This window comes from Hyla sarda, chromosome 3 (genome assembly GCF_029499605.1).
Source record: "Hyla sarda isolate aHylSar1 chromosome 3, aHylSar1.hap1, whole genome shotgun sequence".
Taxonomy (NCBI): domain Eukaryota; kingdom Metazoa; phylum Chordata; class Amphibia; order Anura; family Hylidae; genus Hyla; species Hyla sarda.
Genome location: NC_079191.1, coordinates 3,020,357 through 3,043,688, shown reverse-complemented (window position 1 = coordinate 3,043,688; position 23,332 = coordinate 3,020,357). Strand labels below are relative to the sequence as shown.

The 23,332-nt window shown below is 43.2% G+C and overlaps 1 protein-coding gene across 1 annotated transcript in view; it reads right to left on the bottom strand.

The window, feature by feature from the left end:
- The window catches only part of LOC130360465 (vomeronasal type-2 receptor 26-like), a 34,858-nt gene extending 16,764 nt beyond the window's left edge, over positions 1 to 18,094 (bottom strand). The window contains exons 1-2 of the mRNA XM_056562954.1: positions 17,802 to 18,094; positions 1,179 to 1,287 (exon numbers count right to left, since the gene is read on the bottom strand). Of these exons, the coding sequence (XP_056418929.1) occupies positions 1,179 to 1,287; positions 17,802 to 18,094 (402 nt within the window). The remainder of the gene's footprint in view (positions 1 to 1,178; positions 1,288 to 17,801) is intronic.
- Positions 18,095 to 23,332: the final 5,238 nt, after the last annotated feature.

Here is a 23,332-nt window from a genome sequence, read left to right as displayed (position 1 = left end):
GGGCAGAGTATTATCCAACATAAGGCCAAACTATCTCTAACAATGACAATGGTGACAGATAACTTGCAGTTGGTGATGGAGAATACTGTAGGTCAGGGCAGTTCTATTCCCTTTTGGTTATCAGTATCATATATTTTGCAGTGATAGATCAGTCATTCTCAGACATCCAACACTTTAATGTGTTAACTTTTCTAAAGTCTCCTCCAATGTACACCAAGACAACTCGCTCAAGTTTAAGGTATATTGCAAGAAAAAACTGAATGTAAAAAAAACAGAGAAAATGGGCCGGCCGAAAAGCCTCTTGTCAAGATCATCTCATATAGCTAGCCAGAATTGATTGCAGGAGTGGACTGACATCTCTTGGGGTCACTGGGCAATAGAGGATCATGGGGCCCCATGCGCCATATATTATAATATATTCTGACCCCCAAATTTGAATTCATACTATTTACCAAGGGTAGGTAACCACACGGTTTTGACGTGCCCCCATAGCCCCCATATACGCACACACAGCCCCCATACACAGCCCCCATATACACATACACAGCCCCCATATACACATACACAGCCCCCATACACACACACAGCCCCCATACACACATACACAGCCCCCATATACACATACACAGCCCCCATACATACATACACAGCCCCCATACATGTACAGCCCCCATAAACACATACACAACCCCCATACACACATGCACTGCCCTATATTCACAGCCCATATATACACATACACAGCCCCCAACTAATATGCCACAGGCGGGCACATCTCATACTAGCAGCCAGTGCTGTATTATTCACTGTATAACACACAACATCTCCCCACCCCCTTCTGTGTGTGCCAGCCCCCCATAGACAGTCCGGGCCCCAGTAATGATAATAAAATAAAAAGTGTGATGGCGGCTGGCAGTGCCCAAATGCCTGACCAGTCAGTCTGCCCCTAGTGGACCGCTTAGAATAAAAAAAATATTCTTAAATAGTTTAAATAGGGTTATAGTAACATTGCAACTTTAGACTACAAACAGTGCCACACTTGTCTGCAGGTAGTTTATGGTAACGCAGATACAATGAACCTATTAAAAGAAGAGTTTCTGGAAGAAATAAGACATATTTTTCTAATTCTGGACAACAATTTTAACAATGGATACTATTGCAATCAGGAGTCAGCTTACCCGCCAAGGTGCGAAAGATGTCAGCAGATTGTTGGATTTGCTGGTGGCATACATGTCATGAAGAGAATGTGCCATGGCATAGACTGCAGTGTAGACAGAATAACAGATCCTGAAGACAAAGACATGAGACATTGATAACAATTTATCATTCAGAGTCTCATTTCCGATGCATTTAGGATTATAATAATCTCCAGTTTTTGAGTGGGTACAAAATGCTAAGTATTGCCAGATCTCCCACAGCGATTTGTCATCTGGATATTTTATGGGTTTTATGCTATAGAAATATTCCCTGAACCCCAGAATCTCTCCCTGAGGAGAAGAAAGGGACAACGTTCCATTAAACGTTCTTCTTATCTGTAGCCGTTGTAATTCTGAGACCCGGGAGAAGAAAGAAGATGTGATCCAAAATTTTAGTTTTAGTTTTTTTCTGGCAAACAATTGAACAAAAGCATCTGCAAGGCGTACACTTAAGAACGCCACAGTCACGTTCGCTGAGCTTTTATTAATCGTGTCAAGGATCTTTATATGGGAATAGATAGGGGAATTTTCCTTATATATAATGAAGAAGGCCACACAGCCCCCCGAGCTTACAATCTCCTTCTTAAACATTTCTCCGGCGATCTGTCCACTGTCGTCATCTGATACAAGGATTCCAACCCATTTCCAGCCCAAATGTTTCACCAACTGCACAATGGCATCGATTTCCGATAATTCATTGGCTGCTGCCTGGTAGAATGATGGAAACTGATTGGTTGCTGTAAATACTGAGGTCATGGTGCCGTAACTTATCTGCCGGCACAAGAGGACAATTCATTATATCTGGATCACAATGACAAACCATTACAGGGACACACATAACTTAAGGCTGAACTGGACACATGTGTAGCCCTATTCCTGCTCTAGACATTAAACCACCTCCCATTAAAGTGCACTTTTTTATACCTTGGAATGTTAACACTTCTCAACCAGAAAAATGGATAATTGATCACTGTGATAAAGTGTTTGAACTCATTAAGTGCTGGAAATGTATGGTACTCCATCATGTATTTTTGCACACAGTGCTGTACATTTACAGTGCAGCTATAAAGCGAGCACAGGAGTAGCTCATAGCAGCCAGGGACTCACAGATAATCACCAACATCAGCAATCCCGCTGATGTCCACCATTAAACACATAGATGCCATGATCAATACCGATCACAGCATCTTTAGGATAAACGGAGGTTCCAGTGGGCTTAATGGACCCCCGCTGTGAATTGTGGGGGTCTGGTAAGTGAAGGTGGCTGCAGGGGGGGGGGGTCTCCTTACCTCCCTCCAGCTTCAGCATGACCAAGCTTCTTGTGCACCTGGAGATCCAGACTGTACAAGAAGATCGCCGATGGTTCTGATCAGTACTATGTTATAACATTACACTGAACAGTACAATCTAATGATTGCTATAAATAGTCCCCTAGGACTTAAAAAGTGTAAACATTTGTAAAAATAAAAAATAAAAATAAACTTAAAAATAAAATGTATAAAAATGTACAAAAAAAATATAAAAAAAAAATCTCCAGAACATATCTGGTGTTGCCATGTGAGTGAATATCCAATCTATTAAAATATATGGTTTATTCTCTCGCACAATGTATGGCGTAAACATAAAAGAATACCAATCTTCAGAATTGCAGATTTTTGTCACATCTTATGTCAGCAAAAAAAATAAACAGTGACCAAAAAGTTCCATCCAAACAAAAAGGGTACATAGAAAAACTATGGTGCAAAAAATGAGCCGTCACACAGCCCTGTATACTGAAAGATAAAGTCTGAATAGGGCAATTGTAAAACTATAGAGGTTGAGTTTTTTAAATAGCAGAAAAATAATAGAAAAGCGTGAGGATGAGGATCATTTTAATCGTATTGACCCACAGAATAAAGAAAACATGTCAGTCTAACCGTAAAGTGTACAGCGTAAAAATTAAACCCTTAAGATGCAAAATTGTGGTTTTCCACCTACAGACCCATATGAGGGCTTGTGTTTTGAACCACTAATTTTCCTTTGCAAATTTTGGGGGCTTCCGATTCTGCACAGTGCACTTTTCGGTAAAAATTACAAATCTTTAATCCGTAGGTCCATACGGTTGCAACAATACCCAATTTATATAGGTTTTATTTTATTTTACTACTTGCCAACTAAAATTATAATTACATGCACCAAAATTAGCATGTTTAAAATTGTCAACTTCTGACCCCTATACATTTTTATTTTTACGTATACAGGAATGTCTGAGAGCTCAGTTTTTGAGCCGTGGTCTGTAGTTTTTATTGGTGTTATTTTTGTTTTGATGGGACTTTTATATTGTTTTTTATTTATTTTTATAGGGTATACAAAGTGACAAAAAATATGCAATTTTGGACTTTGGTATTTTTTTTACTTGTACCACATGTGTTTATGTTTATTTTTGTTTACATATTTTATTTTATAGGAAAAGGGTGGTAATTCAAACATTTATGAAGTTGATTCACATTGATCAACTTTTTTTTGTACTTTTTTTTTACACAATTTTATAGTCTAATAAATACTTTATTAATCCACTTTATTAATCCTCTACACCCATGAACTGGTTTTAGCGGGTCAGAGAGGCAAAAGGGAAGAATATGCCTCATCTTGGGAAACATGGTTAACTCTCTACAAACCTCCATGACACAGTGAAATGCTGTTCAACAGATAGCTACAATTAAACAACAAACAGTATAGATGATGAAAGCCACACATCCCTATAAGGAGAAGATGAAGTCCGACTACTCAGACGCACCCATGAGAATGAGATCTACAGAGTGATTAAACCTGAAGTAACAGTGCTAGTTGCACACAAGTCCTTTATTTTATCTTTACTTGTTTTGATTACTATGTCTCCATCGTTACTCTAGTCCTACCTTGGACTCAATAGTTCCTTGTTGTTCTACATAACTTACTATTGAAGGGTTGATTGTCGCATACGCATAATCTTGCAATAATATTCTTGTAATATGCATGTATATTATATCATGTGATGGTTCCCCCCATGTAAGAGATGTCATGACTGTTTAACTCTATGTTATAAATATCTGTTATGTTTATGTTTTGAAAAACCCAATAAAAAGATTGTAAAACACATAGGGGACTATAACATGTAATCTTCTGATTGCATACACTGTTCAATGCTATGCCATAACATAGCATTGATCAATTTTATCGATTCTCAATTGCTCCAGGCTGCTGAGATTGCCTGGAGCAACCTATCAATGATCGGACGTCGAGGAGGCACATAAGGGCCCTACCGCCATCCTCTAAGCTGATTGAGACACCGCGGTTTCACCATGGTTGTCCCAATCAGCTCCGCTGAGCTGTCTGGATAGATTTTTCTCTATTTTCAATGCTGCAATCAACTTTGTTTGCGACGTCTAAGGGGTTAATGCCGTGCATCACTGGGATCAGTGATGTCAGGTAGGGATGAGCAAATCGAATCTGACAAATCTGAATTCTTCACGAATTTCAGGAAAAACTCGATTCGTAACTAATGTGAATTTCGCCGCGATTCTATCACGCAAATTGCTTCATTAAACTATATTTAGTGCGGTCAAGGCTCCAGGGCATCTAAAATGGTGGATCCACATGTGAGGACATGGGGAAAGGAATACTGGGAAGGGGGGGAACAAGGGTAGGTGGGATGACCCTGAATCACACGCAGCATGCAGCCTATCAGCAGCCAGTCACCCTGTGATGTCACGGCCCTATATAATCGGCAGCCATGTTGCGGCCAGTCACTTCAGCCTTTCATTGCAGAGAGATAGATAGGGTCAGAGAGCAGTGTGTGTTTCACAGAAAAGCTTTCTTACTGCAACGATTTACCTCCCAATCACCGTCTACAGCGTTCTATTACAGAGCGCAGTGTGGGATTGAGAAAGAAAGTGCAATTTTGGGTGTAGTACACAATGACTGTGTGCTGCAGCACTGATATGTACTGCTGGTGTTGTGCACAAATACTTTTTTAAGCGTACTGTACTGCATTTTTCTCCCCTCATAAGTGCATACCACATACGTGCATCTAAGTGTTGTACCATTTTGTTCCCGATAAAGTCTCAAGGGCCTAGATACTGTAAAAGGCCAGCCAAAAGTACTCACCGGCTGGTGTTCTAGACAAATACTGTTTTAAGCGTAGGGAAGCGTATTGTACTCCCCTCATATACGCACTAACTATGTCAGGCAGAGAAGTGCCAGGACGTGCACAGAGAAGTGGCAGAGGCCTAAATTCATCAGGCAGAGGTCGCAGCAGACTAGGGGTGAGTGGCAACAGGAGTCGCAGCGAGAGGCCTGATCTCCAGGTATCTGCTAGCGGTCGTGTCTCGACCAGCAACCCTTCTGCTGTCATGGATTGGATAACACGCTCATACACTTCATCACAAGTGACATCTGACATCCCCAGTCAACAGTCGGTGGGTTCCTCAGACACAACCCTCAGTTGGCATGGCCTGGAAGCAGTCCCTGTCCTCCCATTGTCTCTTTCCTATGTTGTTACCTCTCCTACAGAAGTATCTTATGCTGTGGGTTCAGCTCCACCATTCAGTGAGGACCATCTAATAGAGGACAGTCAGCAGCTACTGCCCAGCCAAGAAGTGGGGGAGACATCCGCCGCTTCCTCCGCTAGGTGGGGAAGTAGTGATGAGGAAAGTGACGTGGGAGGTGTTGTTGCCAGCATTCATGGTCCTGAAGCAGACACTGTTGAGGAACCTGAGGAGGACATCAGTGACAAGCAGAAATGTGTTGATTATGATGAAGCCAATCACACTTGGGAGCCGGTTGCAGAAGGGGCTTCATCATCATCAGGAGAAGAGGCAGCAGCTGAGCCAGCAAGGTGGTAGGATGGTTGGCAGTCAGCATGGTGGCAGAAGTGGAAATTCTGGAGCCAAATGTGCCCGGAGACCACCTGCTTTGCGGCAGCCTACCTTCCCCTTAACGACATTAGAGCATAAATGTACGTCCTGGTTCTTAATGCACCAGGACGTACAATTAAGTCCTATAAATGACTCGAACACTGGAACGGTGCTCGCATCATGTGTGTCAGGTCCCGGCTGCTATTAGCAGCCAGGGACCCGCCAGTAATGACGGACATCAGCGATCGCGCTGATGTCCGCCATTAACCCCTCAGATGCCGTGATCAATACAGATCACGTCATCTACGGCAGTGCAGGCATTAAAATGGATGATCAGATTGGATCATTCATAATGGTGGATGGAGGCTCTCTTACCTGCCACTGTCCATCTCCAGGGGTCTTCTGCTCTGGTCTGAGATCGATCCCTACGCATAGCACTGAACAGTATTAGCAATCTAATGATTGCTATATTTAGTTCCCTATGGGGACATAAAAAGTGTAAAAAAAAAGAAAAGAAAAAAAAAGTTTAAAAAATTTGCAAAAACTCCCTCCCTTAACCCCTTCAGGACCAAGCCCATTTTGGCCTTAAGGACCAGAGCGTTTTTTGCACATCTGACCACTGTCACTTTAAACATTAATAACTCTGGAATGCTTTTAGTTATCATTCTGATTCCGAGATTGTTTTTTCGTGACATATTCTACTTTAACATGGTGGTAATTTTTTGTGGTAACTTGCATCCTTTCCTTGTGAAAAATCCTAAAATTTGATGAAAAATTTGAAAATTTTGCATTTTTCTAACTTTGAAGCTCTCTGCTTGTAAGGAAAATGTATATTACAAATAAAAAAAAAATTATTCACATATACAATATGTCTACTTTATGTTTGCATCATAAAAGTGACGAGTTTTTACTTTTGGAAGACACCAGAGGGCTTCATAGTTCAGCAGCAATTTTCCAATTTTTCACAAAATTTTCAAACTCACTATTTTTCAGGGACCAGTTCAGGTTTGAAGTGGATTTGAAGGGTCTTCTTATTAGAAATACCCCACAAAAGACCCCATTATAAAAACTGCACCCCCCAAAGTATTCAAAATGACATTCAGTCATCATTTTAACCCTTTAGGTGTTTCACAGGAATAGAAGCAAAGTGAAGGAGAAAATTCACAATCTTCATTTTTTACACTCGCATGTTCTTGTAGACCCAATTTTTTTATTTTTACAAGGGGTAAAAGGAGAAAATGTATACTTATATTTGTAGCCCAATTTCTCTCGAGTAAGCACATACCTCATATGTCTATGTAAAGTGTTCGGCGGGCGCAGTAGAGGGCTCAGAAGGGAAAGAGCGATAAGGGGATTTTGGAGAGAACGTTTTTCTGAAATGGTTTTTGGGGGCATGTTGCATTTAGGAAGCCCTTATGGTGCCAGAACAGCAAAAAACCCTCACATGGCATACCATTTTGGAAACTAGACCCCTTGAGGTACGTAACAAGGAATAAAGTGAGCCTTAATACCCCACAGGTGTTTCACGACTTTTGCATATGTAAAAAAAAATATTTTTTTTTCACTAAAATGTGTGTTTCCCCCCAAATTTCACATTTTTCCAAGGGTTAATAGCAGGAAATACCCCCCAATATTTGTAACCCCTTCTCTTCTGAGTATGGAGGTACCCCATAAGTTGACCTGAAGTGCACTATGGGTGAACTACAATGCTCAGAAGAGAAGGAGTCATATTTGGCTTTTTGAGAGCAAATTTTGCTCGGGGGGCATGTCGCATTTAGGAAGCCCCTATGGTGCCAGAACAGCAAAAAATACCCACATGGCATACCATTTTGGAAACTAGACCCCTTGAGGAATGTAATAAGGAATAAAGTGAGCCTTATTACCCCACAGGTGTTTCATGACTTTTGCATATGTAAAAAAAAAAAAAAAAATTCCACTAAAATGTGTGTTTCCCCCCTAATTTCACCTTTTTGCAAGGGTTAATAGCACAAAATACTCCCCAAAATTTGTAACCCCATCTCTTCTGAGTATGGAGGTACCCCATAAGTTGACCTGAAGTGCACTATGGGCGAACTACAATGCTCAGAAGAGAAGGAGTCATATTTGGCTTTTTGAGAGCAAATTTTGCTCGGGGAGCATGTCGCATTTAGGAAGCCCCTATGGTGCCAGAACAGCAAAAAAAAAAACACATGTCATACCATTTTGGAAACTAGACCCCTTGAGGAACGTAACAAGGGGTACAGTGAGCATTTGCCCCCCACTGGTGTCTGACAGATCTTTGGAACAGTGGGCTGTACAAGTTTTCATTTTCATGGACCACTGTTCCAAAGATCCGTCAGACACCTGTGGGGGGTAAATTCTCACTGCACCCCTCATTACATTCCGTGAGGGGTGTCGTTTCCGAAATGGGGTCACATGTGGGGTTTTGTTTTTTTTTTGCGTTTGTCAAAACCGCTGTAACAATCAGCCACCCCTGTGCAAATCACCTCAAATGTACATGGTGCGCTCTCCCTTCTGGGCCTTGTTGTGCGCCCCCAGAGCACTTTGCGCTCACATATGGGGTATCTCTGTAGTCGGGAGAAATTATGTTACAAATTTTGGGGGGCTTTTTTCCCTTTTACCTCTTGTGAAAATGTAAAGTATGGGGCAACATCAGCATGTTAGTGTAAAAAATAAAAAAATTTTACACTAACATTCTGGTGTAGACCCCAACATTTCCTTTTTATGAAGGGTTAAAGAAGAAAAAGCCCGCCAAACCTTGTAACGCAATTTCTCCCGAGTACGGCGATACCCCATATGTCGCCCTAAACTGTTGCCCTGAAATACGACAGGGCTCCAAAGTGAGAGCGCCATGTGCATTTGAGGCCTAAATTAGGGATTTGCATAGGGGTGGACATAGGGGTATTCTACGCCAGTGATTCCCAAACAGGGTGCCTCCAGCTGTTGCAAAACTCCCAGCATGCCTGGACAGTCAACGGCTGTCCGACAATACTGGGAGTTGTTGTTTTTCAACAGCTGGAGGCTCTGCTTTGGAAACAGTGGTGTACCGGACGTTCTTATTGGGGGAGGGGGGCTGTGTAGGGGTATGTGTATATGTAGTGTTTTTAACTTTTTATTTTATTTTGTGTTAGTGTAGTGTAGTGTTTTTAGGGTACAGTCACATGGGCGGGGGATTACAGCGAGTTTCCCAGCGCAAAATTTGCTGCATCTCAAGATGCGAGAAACCCACTGTAAAAGCCTCGCCCATGTGAATGTACCCTGTACATTCACGGGGGTGGCGGGGCGGGGGGGGGGGGGCTTGCATCAGCTGTTGCAAAACCACAACTCCCAGCATGCATGGTCTGTTAGTGCATGCTGGGAGTCATAGTTTTGCAACAGCTGGAGGCACACAGGTTAGGAAACACTGAGTTAGAAACAGACAATGTTTCCCAACCAGTGTGTCTCCAGTTGTTGCAAAACTACAACTCCCAGCATGCCCAGACAGCTGAAGGGCATGCTGGGAGTTGTAGTACGGCAACATCTGAAGGGCCAGATGTTGCTGAACTAAAACTCCCAGCATGCCTGGACAGTCAGTGCATACTGGGAGTTGTAGTTTTGCAACAGCTGGAAGAGCACAGATTGGAGACCATTATACAATGGTCTCCAAACTGGGGCCCTCCAGATGTTGCAAAACTACAACTCCCAGCATGCATGGTCTTTTAGTGCATGCTGGGAGTTATAGTTTTGCAACAGCTGGAGGCACACAGGTTAGGAAACACTGAGTTAGAAACAATGTTTCCCAACCAGTGTGTCTCCAGCTGTTGCAAAACTACAACTCCCAGCATGCCCAGACAGCTGAAGGGCATGCTGGGAGTTGTAGTTCGGCAACATCTGAAGGGCCAGATGTTGCTTAACTAAAACTCCCAGCATGCCTGGACAGTCAGTGCATGCTGGGAGTTGTAGTTTTGCAACAGCTGGAAGAGCACAGATTGGAGACCATTATACAATGGTCTCCAAACTGAGGCCCTCCAGATGTTGCAAAACTACAACTCCCAGCATGCCCAGACAGCCAAAGGCTGTCTAGGCATGCTGGGAGTTGTAGTTTTCAGACTCCTAGAAGCAGCAGTGAAGATCTTCACTGCTGCCTCTGAGGACTACATACTTACCCGTCGCTGCTCGTCCACGTGGCCGGTCCCGCGCTGCTCCTCGGTCCCGCCGCTGGATCAGGTAAGTCCGCCGGTCCCCACGTGTTCCCCCCGAATGCCGCAGGTCCCCGCGAGCCCCTGCAGCCTTTGTCCCCCGTTCTGCCCGACTTCCAGGGGCGGGCAGTGCGGGGGATCTGAACTTTCACCCCAGATCACTGTGATTGGTCCACAGGGACCAATCACAGTGATCGCTGACCAGGACCATCAATTGATGGTCCTGGGGGTGAAGCAGAAGTTGTCCCCTGCTGGAAACAGCGGGACTTCTGCCAGTTAACCCGTGCGATGCTGCGCATCGCCGGGTTAACTGCATGTTATTTATAAACGCCGGGATGCGCGAACGCACTGCACAACCCGGCGTTTATATATGACATTCTGCGGGAAGGGGTTAATAAAAATGTAAACAGTCCCTTTTTCCCATTTTACCCCCAAAAATGATACCGTACAGTGAATGGTATAAACGTAACAAAAAAAAAAAGTACAAATTGCTGCTTTTTTTTTAATCACGCATACAAAAAAATAAGGATGTTATAGGTGGTCAAAATAGAGCAATTTTAAACATACTTTTTATGTAAAAAAAAAAAAAGTTTTTTTTTTAAAAGCAGCAAAGTAATAGAATTTTTTTTATCATGGGTGTCATTTTAATCTTATTGACCCATAGAATAAAGAAAACATGTCATTTTTACCATAAAGGTAAGCACACACCATTATGAAATTACATTTATGACTTATTTTGCCTGCGGGTAACCCTTGCACATAAGTTCCACGCGGGGGGTACCAGCAGACATACTTTCACCCTTTGGGGGTACAGTCGCAAAAAAGGTTGAGAACCAATAATGTAGAGTCACTCTCCTCTAACACAAAGGCTTCTATACACTTCATGATAATACAATTACTGTACAAATAAGAATAATATAATAACAGATGTATACTGCCTAGGGATGAGCGAATTGAATCTGACAAATCCGAATTCTTTAGGAATTTCAGGAAAATTTTGATTCGCAATGAATGCGAATATCATCACGATTTGATTGTATGAAAAGCTTCATTAAACTCCATTTAGTGCGATCCAGGCTCCAGGGTATCTAAAATGGCAGATCCACTTATGAGGACATGGGGCGAGGAATCCTGGGAAGGCGGTAACAAGGGTAGGTGGGATGACCATGAATCTCATGCAGCATGCAGCCTATCAATAGCCAGTAAACACTGTGATGTCACAGCCATCTTGTGGCCAATCACTTCAGCCTTTTATTGCAGAGAGATAGAGAGGGACAGAAAGCAGTGTGTATTGCACAGAAAAGCATTTTTCCAGCAGCGATTCCCCTCCTGGTCACATCAGCGTTCTGTTGCACAAAGGGACAGAGAGCAGTGTGTTGCACAGTGTGTTGAACAGAACAGCAGTGATTCACCTCAAGCACAAATCCTGCCTAGAAGCACTGATAGGGAAGGGAGTGAGATTGAGAGAGAGAGAGAGAGTGCAATTTTGGGTGTAGTACACAGCAACTGTGTGATGCAGCTCTGGTGTGTACTGCTGGTGTTGTACACAAATACTGTTTTAAGTGTACTGCAGCACATTGTCCTCCCCTCATAAGTGCAAACCACATACGTATATCTCAGTAATGTACTATTTTTGTTCCTGTTAAACTCTTAAAGGGGTACTCGAGTGGAAAACATTATTTTTTTAAAGCAACTGGTGCCAGAAAGGCAAACAGATTTGTAAATTAATTGTATTAAAAAATATTTATGCTTCCAGTACTTTTTAGCAGCGGTATGCTACAGAGGAAATTATTTTCTTTTTGAATTTCTTTTTTGTCTTGTCCACAGTGCTCTCTGCCTACACCTATTGCCCGTATCAGGAACTGTCCAAAGCAGAAGAAAATCCCCATAGCAAACCTATGCTGCTCTGGACAGTTCCTGACATGGAGAGAGGTGTCAGCATAGAGCACTGTGGACAAGACGAAAAAAGAAATTAAAAAAGAATATAATTTCCTCTATAGCATACAGCTGCTAAAAAATACTGGAAGGGAAAGATTTTTTAAAAGAAGTAATTTACAAATCTGTTTAACTTTCTGGCATCAATTCTTTAAAAAAAATAAAAAGTTTTCCACCAGAGTATCCCTTTAAGGGCCTATATACTGTGAAAGGCCAGCCAAAAGTATACACCTGCTGGTGTTATGCACAAATACTGTTTTAAGCGTACTGGAGCGCATCGTACTCTCCTCATAAGTGCATACCACATACATACATCTAAGTGATGTACTTTTTTGTTCCTGTTAAAGTCTTAAGGGCCTACATACTGTGAAAGGCCAGCCAAAAGTACACATTGGCTGGTGTTGTACACAAATGCTGTTTTAAGGGTAGTGAAGCGTATTATGCTCCCCTCATTTGCGCACTAAGTATGTCAGTAGAGAAGTGCCAGGACGTGCACAGAGGAGTGGCAGAAGCCTAAATTCCTCAGGCAGAGGTCGCAGCAGACAAGGGGCGAGTGGCAGCAGGAGTCACAGCGAGAGGCCTGAGCTCCCGGTATCAGCTAGCGGTCGCATCTCAACCAGCAACACATCTGCCATCATCGATTGGTTAACACGGTCATCCACTTCATCACAAGTGACATCTTATACCCCCCAGTCAACAGTCAGTGGGTTCCTCAGACACAACCCTCAGTTGGCATGACCCGGGAGCAGTCCCCGTCCTCCCATTGCCTTTGTCCTATGCTGTTCCCTCTATTAGAGAAGTATCTTATGCTGTGGGTTCAGCTCCACTATTTACTGAGGACGATCTAATAGAGGACAGTCAGCAGCTACTGCCCAGCCAAGAAGGGGAGGGGCTTCATCATCATCAGGAGAAGAGAGTTGCAGGTTGCCCATGAGGCAGCAGCTGAGCCAGCAAGGTGGCAGCATGGTTGGCAGTCAGCATGGTGGCAGAAGGGAAAGTCTGGAGCCAAACATGCCCGGTGTAGACCACCTGCCTTGCATCAGGCTACTTTCCCGGGAGGTAGTGGAACATGGGTTCATGGAGTCGGCGGCAATAGCAGTCAATCAGTGCGGACTGTTGGTGGGAAAATCAGCATCCGGAGGAGGTTAACAAAGCCACATGCAAGATGTGTTGGCAGAAGGTGAAGCGTGGCCAGGGTCCCAATGTAGGCACCATGGCCCTGCATCAACATATGCAGTGTCACCATAAAGCGACCTGGGAAAACCGTGGCTACGATGTGGTGGTCCAGCCTGCACGCCGCTCCCTCCTTCAGCCAGCCAAGGTTAAACCACCTCAGCCAAAGTGATCTGTGTGTCATACCAATCTTCTGTTGCTCCAAATGCTCCTGCTTCTCCTACTTTGAGTCAGTCATTCTGGCAACAATCCATCGGCGAAGCCATGTCCAAGAGACAACAGTATGCGCCCACTCATCCAACAGCGCAGAAGTTGCTGATGCTGCAGTCCCTTCCTTTTCAAGTGGTGGACTCTAGTGTTGCTCGCGAATATTCGCAATTCAAATTTTATTCGCGAACATCGCATATTCGCGAATTCGCGAATAATGCGAATAAAGCACTATATATTCGTAATGACGAATATTCTTTTTTTCGCATATGCGAAAATATATGCGCATATTCGCAAATATTGAGCCCTCCCTTATTTAATGGTATAGGGAACTGTGACTAGTGGATTAACTCTGTGATTTTTTTGCCCATTGTGTTCTATGGGGATCTCACGGCATGTAAAACAGAAAGCTAAGCAGGACTGTTTTGGCAGCACAGTGGATGGGAGACCACCACTGGTTCGAGTCCCGGGGTGGGACAGAGTTTTTACAGTGTTGTGGTTTAACTTTACTTTCCTGGAAAAGCTGCTGAGTTGCCCATAGCAACCAGATTGCTTCCTTCATTTTTCAGAGGCCTTTTTAAACATGAAGGAAGCAATCTGATTGGTTGCTATGGGTAACAGCACAACTCTTCCTCTACACTAGTTTTGATGAATCTCCCCCATAGAGGGAGATTAATCAAAACCTGTCCAGAGGAAAAGTTTCTGAGTTGCCCAAAGCAACCAATCAGATCGCTTCCTTCATTTTGCAGAGGCCTTGTGAAAAATGAAAGAAGCGATCTGATTGGTTGCTATGGGCAACTTTTCCAGGAAAGTAAAGTTAAACCACAACACTGTAAAACCCTGTCCCACCCCGGGACTCGAACCAGTGGTGGTCTCCCATCCACTGTGCTGCCAAGACGGTCCTGCTTAGCTTACTGTTTTAAATGCCGTGAGATCCCCATGGACCACAATGGGCGAAAAATCACAGAGTTAATGCACTAGTCACAGTTCCCTATACCATTAAAGAAGGGAGGGCTCAATACTCGGGAATATGCGAATATATTTTTGCATATGCGAAAAAAAAAAACAATATAACGAATATGCGAATTTCGCGAATATATGAAGAATATTTGTCCATATATTCGCCAAATATCGCAAATTCGAATATGGCCTATGCCGCTCATCACTAGTGGACTCTGCACCTTTCATAACCAATCCCTATTTCCATCTAAAAACCCTGAGAAATGGCCGTGTTTGTAGGTGGAAATAGGGAGAGGTTTCTGTGTGGGGCTGCCATATTTAGGGTGAGTAACACTTGCCAAGAAGGAAATTAAAAATGCGAGAGTAGGTAGGGCCTTACAGGAGAAGTTTTTATCCCCACCGGTTACAATGGACCATACGTCATTTCCTTCCACCCTTTAGAGGTCTTTTCTTCATATCAATACTTGGTCGTGTAGGTGCCACATGGTATTCTTTGCACAACTTTCCTTTTGTTTGATAAAAATAAATTGGGTCCATGTATTTTATCCTAAGCATATTATTAAAAGTTAACTTTTACATAATGCATATCCTCAATACTTGTGCACACTAACACTTTTACAAAAGAGACTTTTTGCTACTGCCTGCCTACCTCCGCTCCTATTCTGATCTTGCCACCTGCCTGATGCCACACATCTGATGCCAAGTTCTCCTTTTTTCACCCACCTTCGTCATCGGGTACTGGTATTGCCACCCACTGCACCACTCTGTCACCGGGTCACTTTCAGGACTCCTGATGTCTCGCGCATGCTTGAGCCAACTAAAGATTCAGACACTGTGACGTGTTCTTGTCTGACAGAGGAAGAATAGACTGAGGCGGTCACATGACAGATTTGCCCAATTATCTTGCAGAACGTCACAGAGGGGATCACGTGACTGGAGTCATGTGACACTTCAGGAAGTACCGGCCTCGTCAAGATACTGGCTCGCAGAAAACAGGAAATACGCGGCAGAGGAGCATCGCTGAATTGATGATGTAAGCATGTATATCGTAGATTTCCATAGTCTATTGGATACATATGAACAAAGGGAAAGAAGTAATGGACTGATTGGAGCATCCATGGTGGGAGGGTCCTCCCGTGGCCCATGTAAATAGTAACTGCGGGCCCCACGGCATATGCCTCAAACACCCTTGAAGATGTGACTGATGTAACGAAACATGTAGGGGAGGCAGTTTGTATATGTTTTAAACAGCAGCAGTACCCTCATTTAGTGACCCTGTAGCACTGCAGGCACAGGGTTCAATTTAGACCTCCGGCTGGAGGTTCATTTATGACGGAAAGTGTGTGGGAAGACCTTTGTGTGGGTGTTTAAACCATTATTTTCTTTTTCCCTCACAAGATTTATAATAATTTTTTTTTTAAAAATCAATACAAGCGAAGTTTTAAAAGGCAGGGTACACTATAAAAGGGGTTTTGTACCCAAACCTGGGATTATTTCCAGGTGTGGGGTTTTGAAACTTTTTTGTTGATTAATACCCCAGCACCACCTCCCGGGCATTGGTCGGCACTATATGGTCTCCTCATGCTTCAGCCTCATCCAAGCTGTGTCATTCAGCCACTATATGGTCTCCTCATGCTGCCGCCACCTCCACACTGTGTCATTCAGCTACTATATGGTCTCCTCATGCTGCCGCCACCTCCACGCTATGTCATTCAGCCACTATATGTCTCCTCATGCTGCCGCCACCTCCACACTGTGTCATTCAGCCACTATATGGTCTCCTGACACTGATGCCACCTCCAGGCTCTATCATTGTGCAGCTCTGCGGCAATGATTCTAATAGTGACGCCTCTGATCTGCATGTCATGCTGAATAACAGTATTATTTCACTAACACAGCACAAACTCTATGCTTATTAAAGCAAGGCAAAGTGTTATACCCCCCTATTGAAGCTCTTTCTAGGCCAGAATTAGCCGTTTTTAGTTGTGATTCACCGCGAATAAATTCGGACCACAACACATTTTTTGGGAAATTTTGGCGAATCTGCCGAATCGAATTTTTCAAAAAATATGTACAGGGTCCTCTCTCCTGTAGAGTATAAGCTCTTATGTACAGGGTCCTCTCTCCTGTAGAGTGTACATTCTTATGGACAGGGTACTCTCTCCTGTAGCGTGTAAGCTCTTACATACAGGGTCCTCTCTCCTGTAGAGTTTAATCTCTTATGTACAGGGTCCTCTCTCCTGTAGAGTGTAATCTCTTATGTACAGGGTCCTCTCTCCTGTAGAGTGTAAGCTCTTATGTACAGGGTCCTCTCTCCTGTAGAGTGTAAGCTCTTATGTAGAGGGTCCTCTCTCCTGTAGAATGTAATCTCTTATGTACAGGGTCCTCTCTCCTGTAGAGTGTAAGCTCTTATGCAGAGGGTCCTCTCTCCTGTAGAATGTAATCTCTTATGTACAGGGTCCTCTCTCCTGTAGAGTGTAATCTCTTATGTACAGGGTCCTCTCTCCTGCATAGTGTAATCTCTTATGTACAGGGTCCTCTCTCCTGTAGAGTGTGATCCCTTATGTACAGGGTCCTCTCTCCTGTAGAGTGTAAGCTCTTATGTACAGGGTCCTCTCTCCTGTAGAGTGTAAGCTCCTATGGACAGGGTCCGCTCTCCTGTAGAGTGTAATCTCTTATGTATAGGGATCTCTCACCTGCAGAGTGTAAGCTCTTATGTACAGGGTCCTCTCTCCTGTAGAGTGTAAGCTCTTATGTACAGGGTCCTCTGTCCTGTAGAGTGTAAGCTCTTATGTACAGGATCCTCTATCCTGTAGAGTGTAATCTTTTATGTACAGGGTCATCTCTCCTGTAGAGTGTAATCTCTTTTATACAGGTTCCTCTCTCCTGTAGAGTGTAAGCTCTTATGTACAGGGTCCTCTCTCCTGTAGAGTGTAAGCTCTTATGTACAGGGTCCTCTCTCCTGTAGAGTGTAAGCTCTTATGTACAGGGTCCTCTATCCTGTAGAGTGTAATCTTTTATGTACAGGGTCCTCTCTCCTGTAGAGTGTAATCTCTTTTATACAGGGTCATCTCTCCTGTAGAGTGTAATCTCTTTTATACAGGTTCCTCTCTCCTGTAGAGTGAGCACTTATGTACAGGGTTCTATTTCCTGTAGATTATCACTTAGCTCGGTAACAATGACCACATCATATATAAGTTAGCTCTCTCTACAATCATCTATATTGTGTATAAAACATATCCTGTAGCAGCAGAGTGTACGTACAAACCTGCGGGTACCTGTATATCCCGGCCAGCTGTGATATGACATACGATGAGGCGGCGGTCACCTCTCCTATGAATCCCACCATCTTTCTCTGGTTCCAGCAGCTGTAGTTTGGGATGATCTGCCGACCCCCTGACATTATCCGGAACGTGCTGTACACCGACTTATGGACATTGGCGCAAGAGTCAAATATCTGGTAACCCAGAGAGATATTGGGAAGAAACTGCAGGTTCTTATTAATCTCTTCAAGGGTAAAGAAGAAAACAAGAAGGTGGCGATAGAACTGCAGAGAAGGCCTGAAATTCATAGAGATTGCTGCTTCAGAACATCTTGGAGAGCAGTCAAATAATAAGTCACAATTTTATCCACTTACCGAGCACATCTAGGGAGTCTTGGTTGCGAAGTAAAGTTAAAATGCCATGGTATATATAAAGTGTTGACTTGTATAATCCCACCGATCATCAAGTCTCCGTCCTTGTAGTAAGTGGCTAAAATATTTCTTCCCAGCATGCACGCTTCAGAAGAAGAAGTCACTGGGAGATTCTGTAGTAATATGAAGAGTAAGAGAAGCATCTTAGGTCTGTAGAGAAGAATTGTGACTAGTAAGCTTTGGACTGTGGCTCGGAGCTCGGATGAGGCGTCTGGAGGGTCTGGGCAGGGGGCCGGCACCATCAGAGACAAAGGACAGAGCAGATGGCAACCACAAGGCAGCTGTTCCTCTGTGTGAGGACTGTGAGTGGTGCGGAGCCTTTATAAGCCTAGAAATGGTTATTTAAGAAGATGGAGGAGTGAGAATAATAACCCTGACATGTGCAGAATAGAAGCCAGGCATTATCATAATTATCCACTGCTGGATATGGCTCAAATCACTCTGTACAAAACACAGAAATTATTATTTTGTGTTACCTGTTGATATTTTAGCTTTTGTAGAAAAAATGCAAAGAACCATAAAAAAATGCAACAATAAAATTTAATGGCCGCACACCAGTAGGTCTACCCAATGTAGTCTCCTCCTTCTGACCTCACCGATAGACCTTTTCCCTTAAAGGGGTTGTATATTCCTAGGGATGCTTCCACCATGAGGACATTTGAATAAGTTTTCGTGGGAAAGCATGAGCCTTAAAGGAGTACTCCCCTGGCCAGTATTTGTAACATTTAGTTCCGAACGATATGTGCACACTGCGACTCGTCCACGCCTGATCGTGACGTCAGGCCAGGCCTCCTCAATGCAAGTCTAACTAAATGTTCTGAATGCTGGGTGAGAGGAAGTGATGTCATGAGGAGCCTCCTCTTCTCCCCCACGCCATCATCGATGCTAACCTGCTGGCTTGTCTGGAGCTGATGGGGCCGGTCCAGTAAGCCCAAGGAGGCTGCGACCGCCGCGTGGAATAACTTCAGAGCCCCGGTGTCGGATGTGCACAAGAGAGGACTAGAGTGGGAGCAGGTGCTGTGACTGAGACCAGAATTGGAGCTGGAGCTGCTGGAAGAGGTGGAGGGGTGGAGCTGTAGAGCAAGAGTCATGTAGAGGGGGTTTGTACTGAAGTGGAAGTCCCGGAGTGTGAGAGGCTCTGGGGGGAAAGCGCTGACGGAAGAAGGTAAAGTTGGGAATGGGGATATTACATCCCATAGCACTGATATGCCCTCTGATATTTCTCACTTGTTAAGCAGCTATGGATGAATAATTAAAGAGGTACTCTGGCCCCGAGACATCTTATCCCCTATCCAAAGGATAGGGGATAAGATGTCTCACCGCAGGGGTCCCGCCGCTGGGGACCCCCGCAATCTTGTATTCGCTACCCACCAGTTTGAACTGCACGCTGTGGTGCCAGCTCAGAAACAGCCGGGTGGCGACCACGAGGCCGGAGTATTGTGACGTCACAACTCCGCCCCCCGTGTGACGTCACCCCCCGCCCCTGCTATGCAAGTCTATGGGAGGGGGAGTGAAGGCCATGGGTGGTGAATACAAGATTGGTGGTTGGCGAATACAAGATTGCGGGGGTCCCTAGTGACGGGATCCCCGCGGTGAGACATCTTATCCCCTATCCTTTGAATAGGGGATAAGATGTCTCAGGGCCGGAGTACCTCTTTAAAGGTATCTTGTGCTTTCCAGATTTGCTTCATTGGAATCTGAATGTGCAGAGCTCAGTAGTTGTTTGATGGGAGCTTATGGAAAAACTCCTAAATGTGGACTGTTTGCAGTAGTGATATACAATGGTGGCTCAAAAGTGTCTGAATTGAATGTCTGCACAGTATATCCCTAAACAAGTTAAAGTGTCTTCTCATTTGCTGACCTGCTTACTTGATATATAGCTCTACAGGAGCATATGAAATACACTGTGTAGCCCAGACTTGCTGCACTGGAATTTGAATGAGCGGAGTCTGATGAATTATCCAACAGCAGCTGATATATTGGTGGTGTGGGATATTCTACCTACTGGGCAGTCTGTAAACAAAACAAAAAAATTGGGGGGGGGGAATCTTTTAATGTGACTTGAGGAGTTTCTGATTAGCAACATCTTATGCTAAAGAGTGTTTTGACTCAACGCCTGTATAGCATATAAATTTGAAAAGATAGAGCTTGAGAAGTTGCCCAGTAGTAGGAGACACACCTGTGGCGTGTGATATACTAACTGGTGGTGAGCCTGTATCTGGGAATTGTTTGCTGGGAGTTACTGGGACACAGAAGGTTAAATCAAGAAAAGAAAAACGCACACATTTGGGAAAAATCCCTGCTGCGGATGGTGGAGCTTTATAGCAAAGTTGTTGGGTGGACACTAAAAACGCTGGGAGCTAAAGCCTGCCCGAATAAGTTAAATTAACTCCACCCACTGGTCTGTATACTTGACTTGAAGCTGTACGAGAAATTTACGAGAAATTTAATTACCTTAGCCCTCATTTACTATTGCAAACCCAACATGTTTTGTCGGGTTATGCACCAGATTCTCTCGCATTGCGACAGAAATTCTGTCTACAACAGATTTTGCGCCAGAATTTGCGCCAGAATTGAAAAAACCTCGACTAAACCTCCATTTTGCTAAGAAAACCTGAAAAAAGGGAGTGGCTGCCGGGAAAATGGGGTGTGGTATCCAAAAGGGGCATGTTCCCGACATTTTCACAAAAGCCCAACATATTTACTAAGGTTTCCACATAAAATGTGGTGGATTTGAGCTGAGGAAAACCCGACAGATCAGAACATGTGTAAAAAAAAAAAAGAAGCAAAATGGAGGGAAAGTGGAAAATGTAGGGAAACCTTAGTAAATACCGTGGAAAATAAATTGTAGGGAATTAAAACCCACAAAGAAACCTACACAACACTCTTAGTAAATGAGGGCCCTTGTGGGTCCCATATTTGAACTGGCCGGTATTCGAGATATATAATTCTCTAGAGAGATTGTAAATAACTACTGTCTGGGGAGCTCATAGTAGTAATATTTATTGGAGATTGAAAAGTGTTGTTACTAACATCTCTACAGTATATAACTAAATGAAAATTTTCAAATCCTCCATCAGCTGACCAGTTAAAGCAATATAGAGCCATGTATGAACTAGCAAAACTCCCAGCCCAGTCCAGGTCCACTACATTATATCCCATTGAAGTACTGATGGGCTAAAGAGGGTCCAAAACAAGGGAAAACGCACTTTCTTAAATGAGAATTAATATCTTCTGGGAAAGACTTTCTAGCTGTGGAGCATGGAATTTATAGTAGCAACAATTATCAATATAAAAAAGCCATCCATCCTTACCTGCTACCCAGCTACCTTGACTTAAAAGCCTACCCCCAGCCCACTGACTACCCTATAAAAGGATATAAAAGCACTGGAAGACAGAGCGAGGCAACATATAAGGACTGAAAGTACTTTCTACAAAGACTCTATCAGTGTAGCTGTCTGTGAAACTACACATTTGAGATTTATTTTACAGATAAAGATCTATAGTTGGGAGGAAGAGAAAAATAATGGCCCCTAAAAGAAATCCCACTAGAAACAGAGGAGAGAATAAGTGCAGTGGAGGATGAGGTAGCAAATCTTAAGAAAGAGATGAAAATAATGCAAACAGAAAATCAGTGGCTGATAAATAAAGTAACAGACTGGTCAAGACGGTGTAATTTGAGGATCTTCGGTATTCCTGAGGGGTCTTATTCAAACTTGGATAACCGAGACAGTGGGGAAAGAACTTCTGTCCCCTTTCTGTAACGTGGAAAGAGCCCACAGAATACCAACAACACAGGCCGTAACTGGAGCTACTCCAAGGCCCATCATTATTAAAACACTGAGCTACAAAGACAGGGACAGTATACTTAGGAAAACAAGGACTATGGGGAGTCTGCAATTTAATAATGCAAAGGTTTCTATTTATCCGGATTATGCAGTGGAGACAAAAAAAAAAAGAGGTTAAAAAGACACTTCAAAATAATGGAATTAAGTACGGATTAATGTTCCCTGCTAAACTTCGGGTGATGCACAAAGAGAAGGCCTGGTTTTTCGATACCCCAAAAGATGCTTTGGATTGGATGGACAACGAGGGACTTAGATAACAAAGTGGTGGAGGCGTTGGGGGGGGGGGGGGGGGTAGAGGTAGGTTAGAGGTTCAGGTCCTAATAAAAAAAAGACTCAAACCACTATGGGGGATGGGAATGGGGGCTGCAGTAGGGAGGGCATCATGGGGAAAATATATACTGTATATGTGCTGTTTTTTTTTTTTTTTTTTTTTTTTTTATTCTTGGTTTGTGTGTTTTTTTTCTCTCCCTTACCTTCTTTTGAATGTTTATTTATTTATTTTTCTCTTTTTTTTACACATTAGTTACTTTTGGGGCACTTAACATAGTATTTAGAGACACAGATAATTGGTCCGACACACTATAAATATGTAATACAAGTTGTGAGAAGACACTAATAAAATACACAAAAGGGAATGGTTAAAAGAATAATAACATGGAATGTACGTGGATTAGGGGAGAGGGCAAAAAGAGTAGTGGTAATGAGCTATATTAAGAAACGCATGCCATGGCTAGCGTATAATAATAGGTGGGGGTATCAATATCATGCGACATATTCGTCGTATTCACTGCTTGTACACAGGGGGGTTAAATGGGAAGAGAGGGAATTTAGAATTGATAAGGAGGGTAGATTTATTTGTATTCAGGTAAAATCTGATGGAATTGATTGCTTGATGGCATTTCTGGGAATTTGGAACATTTCTGACTTGATAAAAGAGGGTAAGCAGAATAGATGGGAGGATCTAAAAGAAAAGTTTGATTTGGAAGAAAAAGCATGGTACAAATATGCTAAAATTTGATATTCATTCTTGGCCACCAAATAGAAAGAGATCTTTAGTGTAGAGACTCTTAGGGGTCTACTGGAAAAAATTGTTAATAACTAAATAGGAAAGAAAAAAATAGGAGTAAATTTATATAAACAACTGGTAGTAAAGACAACAGAAAAGACTACATTTAAAAGTAAAGAAAAGTGGAACAGAGATTTAGGGGAGATCAGAGGAGAGGTAAAATGTTTGGTTTTGTAAATCTGTATTAAAACAAATATGAAA